The 7,802-nt window shown below is 37.7% G+C and overlaps 1 protein-coding gene across 4 annotated transcripts in view; it reads right to left on the reverse strand.

Moving 5' to 3' along the window:
• LOC103397204 (mesoderm induction early response protein 3-like) overlaps window positions 1-6,650 on the reverse strand; it is a 10,938-nt gene extending 4,288 nt beyond the window's left edge. For 2 of the 4 annotated variants that reach the window (XM_025052939.1, XM_025052937.1), the window contains exons 1-11: window positions 6,545-6,650; window positions 5,118-5,142; window positions 4,576-4,721; window positions 3,492-3,614; window positions 3,212-3,335; window positions 2,922-2,995; window positions 2,421-2,493; window positions 2,176-2,324; window positions 1,812-1,893; window positions 1,129-1,223; window positions 916-1,043 (exon numbers count right to left, since the gene is read on the reverse strand). In XM_025052939.1, coding sequence (XP_024908707.1) covers window positions 916-1,043; window positions 1,129-1,223; window positions 1,812-1,893; window positions 2,176-2,324; window positions 2,421-2,493; window positions 2,922-2,995; window positions 3,212-3,335; window positions 3,492-3,614; window positions 4,576-4,721; window positions 5,118-5,142; window positions 6,545-6,553 — 1,028 coding nt within the window. In that variant the 5' untranslated portion in view covers window positions 6,554-6,650. Of the gene's footprint in view, window positions 1-915; window positions 1,044-1,128; window positions 1,224-1,811; window positions 1,894-2,175; window positions 2,325-2,420; window positions 2,494-2,921; window positions 2,996-3,211; window positions 3,336-3,491; window positions 3,615-4,575; window positions 4,722-5,117; window positions 5,143-5,954; window positions 6,126-6,469; window positions 6,494-6,544 lie in introns of those variants that run through there. The other 2 variants (XM_025052940.1, XM_025052938.1) reach the window with 2 other exon arrangements.
• Window positions 6,651-7,802: the final 1,152 nt, after the last annotated feature.

Below are 7,802 nucleotides of genomic sequence, written 5' to 3' on the forward strand. Positions count from 1 at the left end.
GCAGGAGCAACATCAGCACCAGTGACCTCCTCATCCAACTCATCAGATGTGTCTGTGCCTTTTGGATGATACTCCACATTGTCTTCCTCCTCAGAAACCTGCTCATCTGAATCGCTATGTTGCTCTGTGTCCTTTCCGTCATTTTCACCAAAAACATGATCCAGAACAAGGCTCACTGTAAATCTTCTACTCATTTTTGCATGCTGCAACTTGTAAATGTGCACTCTGCAAGTCAAATGGCCACTTAAATGACTGAATTCACCTCACATGTCTGGACAGGGCCATCTTTTGTTTGTTTTGTTTTTGTGCAGGTATACTGGAAAACCACACAAAATGATAATCCCCTAAAGCTCACATGATTAGGAGAGGAGCTGGGTGTCAGTGTGTCAGCTGACGGTGCACTTATGTTTTAGTTTTGGCATTATTTATTGCATTATTATAACTGGGTCAAAACAGACCCTAACAATACAAAGGTCATAATTTCCACCAGAGCATTTAATGAAAAATTATTATTTTTTGTTTTATTTTGTTGAAATAGAGGTTGCTGACAAAGTCAAAAAGCCTTGATGCAATTAACAAATTTATGCAATTCTTTTATGCATTTAAAATTTAAAAACGGGTCAGTGCCGACCCTAACACAAGAGGAAGGTTAACGTATTTGTAATGGGGCAGTGATGGCTTAGCGTTTAAGGAAGCGGACTTGGGGCTGGAAGGCTTCAGGTTCAAGTCCACCAGCTGCCAAAATACCACTGAGGTGCTCTGAGCAAGGCACCGTCCCCACACACTGTTGAAGCTGCCCACTGTTCACTTTGATGATGGGTTAAAAGCAGAGGTCACGTGTGTGTGCAGTGTCACAATGACAAGTAGTCAACTTTCTTTCTTTCAAATAACACAGACAGCTATTGTGCCACTTACGTTACTCCAGGATAGCTGCTGTATTTTTTCTTTCCAAACCGATTCTGCTGCACAAACAGGTCGAAGCGTTCTGACTTTTTCCACATATAATAAAAAGCCACACATTCTGCTACAGTTCGCGTTGTGACCTGGGGAAAGAAAAAAAAAACTAAATTAGAAGTAGTCCAAAAGCAGGTGTACATATTTTGGAAAAAATAATGTAAGAAGACTCACTTTGTGTTTCTGTATGAGGTGGAAATTTTTGTCATACATCTGTAGTGCGTGTTCAAAGTTTTTGCATTCCTCTTCTGACCACGGGGGTGATTTTCCTGAAATAAAACCAGAAAAAACATCTATATATTGCACAACCACTCAGGCAAGTTTGGGAAGATAACCCAACAAGTCAGTTGAATCCAATACGATCTCATCTCTTAAAATCAATGGAGAATTAGTAGAATTTATTCACAATGCTTTATCATTTTTAACCCTTTCATCGATAAAGCAATTAGATTTATGTTTAAGTTTTCTTCACATTGGAGCTTCAAAGAGGTCATGTTTCAGTTGATTTCTTCAAGAATTTACAGAAGGAAAGCATCAAATTAAAAATTGAAATGCAAAATAAAAAGTTATTTATCAACTTAACAGTAAACATGTATAGAATTGTTTGTATTTAAAGACAATGTCATATTAAAGTCGATTTTATTCAATTATTAAACATTCATTTACACATTTCTCAAAGAAAAATACTGTAGGCATAGTGTAGTGTATTTCTTCTGACTTCAATTAACAACCTAAACAATTCCTAGACTATTTAAAAAAAATGTAAAAAAACATTTTCTAACATTTTTTTTTCGTAATGGCAGTTGAAAAAAACACAACCCTCAACTGCATTAAGGTTCAACATTACGTTTTCTTACCTTTCAAAGACTTGATGCGACTGCAGTATCTCTCTAGTGCTTCGAGGCCGTTGTAGTTACACTTCACAAGCTCGTGCAAAGCCTATATGAAAAGATTGGACTGGTCAAAACTGGACTGATGTCAGTCAAATATTTAAAACTAATGGCCATCTTTCAGAGAACGCACATGGGTCCAAGCAAACAGGGATTAAAGAAATCTATTGTATCTACTTTTCAAACAGAATCAGAACTGAATGGAAGCAAGCAAGTATCTAAAGCTCACAGTACTAGATACACCTGTATATTACCCATGTAGTAGTATGTATTGATTTTTCTTTAAAGTTTAAAATCAAGTTTATTACAGGTTACATGAAATGACACTGACCTGCTCGTTGTCTCCTACATATGTGCCTGGTTTGTCACACGTCGTCTTTTCATCTGCTGTTCTTGACAAAACGTCCAACAGGAAACTCCTAACTTTGTTTTCTGCCATCATTCCTGGGCTCCACAATAACTCGTCCTCTTCTTCATACGCTGCATAACAAAATACAAAGTGATGCAAGTCAGCTGGTTTATATTTGTCATGTCAGACACAAATATAAAGTTAAAGTTATCTACAGTGTAACTCACCCATCTCTCCATCCTTGTAGTAAGAGAGGCTAGAGGGAACCTCTGCTTGATACTGTGTCCCAACCATTATTTCCTGTTATTAAATAACAAAATTACATTTTTACCAAAGAGTAAAGTAGCGGATGACTGAGAATCTTCATAGACATATATTACTAGTCTTTATAGTTTCCAGAACAGGAATTCCATTACAGCCAATTCAGAATGAGTCAAACAGTTGGATGAATCTAATCTGAGATCGCATTAAAACTAATCTAACTAACCAATTTAATGATCTTCTGGCACAGTATTTTCCCTGTGTGAACCTAAAAATTAGTTAATTAGCTGCCATAACGTTCATTATGTTATTTATTATTAATATTATTATTTATTATATCCAAGGATTTTTTTTGTGCTTGTATTTGTCTTCCCTTGTCAATTGTCACCTTTCAGTTTATTTAACATGATGCTTTTATTTTTATAGAGGGAATTTCTGAATGTTGTCTAAAATAAAATACCTCTTACCTTTCGAGAGTCTTCTGGGCATGGACCATCATCATCGTACTCAGACTCTTTATCACCGTCAGATATAGCATTGGCTGTTAAAAATTATAAAAATAGAAATACTTCAACCAACAGATATTTACAGAGATACTAAGGTTCAAGTGATGAGCTGCTGATGAACTAGACATGCAATATACGATAAGATTCTTATTTTATTACATCTGTCAAATACATGCAATCACCAACTAAAAATTGTCACTCAGACTAATCATTTAAACACTGAATTGCTACAAAAGTACTTTAACACTTACATCGAAGTGTTCTTGGAAAAAAATCTGTAGTCTCATGGGAAGTGACTGATGGTGTCAGGTCATCAGCTGACGACTGGGTCTCTTCCTCATAGTCTCCGGACAACAGATCTTTTGCAATTTCCTCCTTAATGAGAAGAATATTACATTCAGGCTGTAGTCTTACCAACTGTGTGTGAAATATAAACACTGAGTACAAAACTAAATGCTCAAGCTGTACAACTGTAGATCATGTGCCATGTGATGTGATTTTTTGCAATCTGTGAGAAACCTTTAAATTTACCTTGTCCAAAGTCATGTCAGGCAGCTCATCAGTCATGTCTCCAGAGGAGCTGTCTACGCTGGAACCTGCTGAGGCCTCATATCGGTAAATGGCCAACAGTTCTTCTAAAGGCATGGTCCCCTCCTAGTGATGAGAGTCAGTTTGATTTAAAATAGGCATATCTTTTACACTCAACATCTTAAAGTTGCATTTCTTTGAATGTATTTTTCAAATATAAAACTGTTATTATTTCAGTTTACACATTTTTACAATTCAAATTGGCAAACTTAAATACACTACAAACTATAAACAGAAAATGCATTAATTATACTACCCCTTATATATGTATATTTAGAACCAATTAAATGTGTTATTATGGCCTTTAAAGCTACAAACCCTGTTTGAATAAGTATATTGAACAGATTTTTGAAAATCTTGTCGCTGATACCATCACACGCCGTACGAGTGATGTACGGACAAAGCTCGCGATTTATGTACTCACACTGTACGGTCCGATCATCGAACACGACCAGAGAGCTCACACTGTGCGGGTGAAAACGGCCCGTCGGCCCCTGCAGACTGTCCTGTCTATTGACAGCTGTCAATAAAGATTTATTTGAACGCTCCAACGTCTGTTATTAGCAACATGCTATTCAAAAAGAAGAAGGCTGCGATTATGATTGCTGCGATACTGTGCGCTGACAATTCGAAAAAGAAGAGGTGTCGGCGCATCTGGAGTCGGAGATGGCTCAATAAACGTGGACAGTACGTTTATTGTTTATTTATTACGTTTGTGGACAGTGCCACAGTTCCATCAATCTCACCTCCATATTTTCATGCCATCGACGCCTCACCATGGTGACTATCACTTTGCGCAGGCGCACTGAGGGAGAAATACTCCGGTCCGCTCGGGGCTCTGCTTCCACTGTGCGAAAGAATTTGTCAGCCGACCAAAATTTGTGACACGTCAGAAATTCTTCCGACCGTCCGACGGTGGTTCGGGAACAGATAAACCGACGAAACGGGAAATCGGGCCGAGCGTCGCCAGGTCTCAAAAATCGGGTCAAAAACGGGCTAAAATCGTACAGTGTATGCCCACCCTTACCCTTTCCAGATCTGCAATTTCAGAACTAAAATTTCTTCCTCCATCCAGCGACTCCTCCTCTTCCAGCGTCCTTTCGTCATCATACTCATGAACTAGCATGTCTGCTGTTGGGTCAAAGTCATGATCTTCCGATGATAAAGATCCAACTGTGTGCAAAATAGAATAATAATAAATTTACATTATACACTGTTTAAATGTTTAATTTTACATTACACAAGCTGACGACTATGGATTTCTATTTAAAGAATACATAAAATATGGTTACATTATGAGCCATAAATTGTCTTTTAATGTAATTTTAATTAAACTGTCAAAAAAAGTAATCTCATTGTGGAATTGATTACTACCTGTTAGGCAAAGAAAAATCTTTATATTTGTAGAATTTATACTGTAGTTTAATTCAAAATTTCCAAAAAACACATGTGGCTTAACCAATATAAAATTACATATATATATATATTATAACTTTCCCATCTTTACACCGACTATGGTTGTTCATTATTGTTATAAAAGACAATGTATACGACACGGCTTTCCCTTACCTGGACTTGAACCCCCTAGGGAAGCCTGCAAAAGAATAAATCCAATGGTTAAAACGGTTGGTTAAATCTGACCACACTGTTTACTACCGCTAAGAAACAAGTGAAATCTGTAAATGGCCTATATTCTGACCAGGAGATACAGTCTGTAGAAAACAAAAATTAGTATTGCTGCTAACGTTACCTGAAACAGGCAGCTAATACATTCGTCGTGATGGACGCTACACTAATGGCGACCATGAGCAAGACACAGCTTTAAAACCTCAAATTAAATGGAAACCCTTGTGTGACCACTTTCAGAGAAAAATAATTGGAATGGAACACACCAAGTGAGGCAAAAGATGATGGCACTGTCGAAAATTTTACCAGTTAGCCAATAAGCTAACCAGAAGCTGACTTTTAACGCTATCCATCGAAAAACGTAAACACTAATTTGGTTTGCGCACTACAATCGACAGTGTTACAGTATATTCTCTAAATATGCATCTGTAATTCAACCCAGGCAGTTTGAACTTATTTCTCATTGATCACGAACAGAATGCATCCAGTTATAACATTTTTTATCTGCAAGCTAACGTTAAATTTACATCTCAATTCCCATAGCCGCTACACCGTAGCAGCTGAGAGCGAAGGCGCAGCGGCCTTGTAGTAGAGGATTGGTCCGAACATTTAAGCATATTTTCCAGAATTAAAAAATATATATTTAACTCGAAACACTCTGTATCAATGAAAAAAATCAGTAACCTACTTTATCGATATCATATAAGTGAGAAACTCAAGGTAAACAATAAAACAATATCGATTTAAGATCGATAGCTTTTCCCCTGTTTTCCGTCTTACCTCCGCCATATTGGTACCTTTAGCTTAATGGGCTCGCTCTGCCGCAAGTGCCCGTATGTTCGGTCTTAGCCAATCACAGATCCAGGTGTCCGCTCGAGTCGTGACGCAGTTCAAACCAACCACCGAGAAGGCTAGCGGTAATCGATAATAAGCGGTGAATTCATGGTGAAATGTAATAAACACACGGTATTATATATATAAACAATGAAAAACGGTATTATCTTTCAATTTACAGTCATATAACAAAATATGTCTCACATATACAGTATAAATGTGTCACAGAACGACATTTAACGCATTGCATTACTGAGGATGCCTCAGCTATTTTCTGTGCATGTGGTAAACTGTATTCCATAGCCGCTACACCGAAACAGCTGAGAGCGAAGGCGCAGCGGCCCTGTAGTAAAGGATCGGTCCGAATATTTAAGCATATTTTTCAGGATTAAAAACAAAATTGGACTCTAAACACTCTGTATCAACGGAAAAAACAGAAATGTACTTAATCGATAACATACAAGTGAGAAATTCAAGGTCAAAAATTAAAAAATATTGATTTAAGAGCGATAGCTTTTCCCCCGTTTCCGTCTTACCTCCGCCATATTGGTACCTTTAGCATAATGGGCTCGCTTTGCCGCAAGTGCCCGGATGTTCGGTCTTAGCCAATCACAGATCCAGGTGTCCACTTGAATCGTGACGCAGTTCAAACCAACCACGGAGCAGGCTAGCGGTAATCGATAATAAGCGGTGAAATCATGGTGAAATGTAATATACATATTGATGAAATTCTTTGAATTTACAGTTATATAACAAAATATGTCGCACATATATAAAGGTGTCACACAACGCCATTTAACACATTGCATTACTAAGGATGCCTCAGCTGATTTTCAGTGCAGCTGCAATGTGGTAAACTGTAAATACCATCATGCTGGTGTTAACATTTTGTATTGCAATTTTAGCACTCACCGCCACTTATTATTCACAGTACAGTTATTAGGTCTGTTGTAAATAATATCAATGATTATGAACTTCAACTTTTAGTCCAAGGGATGGCATTTGGAAGCATTTTTTCTTGTACAGCTTATTTTTTAAAAAAAGGTGGGGTGAATCTAGCTCATGTTGGACAATAAATCAATCAGTAATTATCAATAATAATGACAAAAGTAGGGAAGAAATTTGACCATCAAGGGGCAAACGTGCACTTGCAAAAGTATTACTTCTCACATGAGTGAATGCCTACTCCTTGCTTCTTAAGTCTGTAATAATTAATCATATGTCACGATAAACTAAGAAAATGAGGAATCTAAAATGTTTATATCTAAATCTTACACAGTGTACCTAAAAATACTACTAGTTATCTATCAATACATCCACATTTATTTAATAAAAAAGAAAGTCTTCTTCTTTTTCTTTCGGCTTTGTCCCTTTTTTTCAGGGGTTGCCACAGCAGATCATTGATTTCCATCTCTCCCTGTTCTCTGTATCTTCTACTCTGACTCCAACTATCTGCATGTCCTCCCTCACTGCATCCATATATCTCCTCTTTGGCCTTCCTCTCTTTCTCCTACCGGGTAGCTCCATCTCTAACATTCTTCTACCAATGTATCCACTGTCCCTCCTCTGCACATGTCCAAACCATCTCAATCTGGCTTCTCTAGCTTTTTCTCCAAACCTTCCTGTCTGTGTTGTCCCTCTAATGACCTCATTCCTGACCCTGTCCATTCTTGTCACTCCTAAAGAGAATCTTAGCATCTTTAACTCTGCCACCTCCAGCTCCTCCTCCTGTCTTCTGCCTATTGCTACTGTCTCTAAACCATACATCATGGCTGGTCTCACCACCGTCCTGTA

Source organism: Cynoglossus semilaevis, chromosome W (assembly GCF_000523025.1).
Source record: "Cynoglossus semilaevis isolate Cse_v1.0 chromosome W, Cse_v1.0, whole genome shotgun sequence".
NCBI classification, from domain to species: Eukaryota; Metazoa; Chordata; class Actinopteri; order Pleuronectiformes; family Cynoglossidae; genus Cynoglossus; species Cynoglossus semilaevis.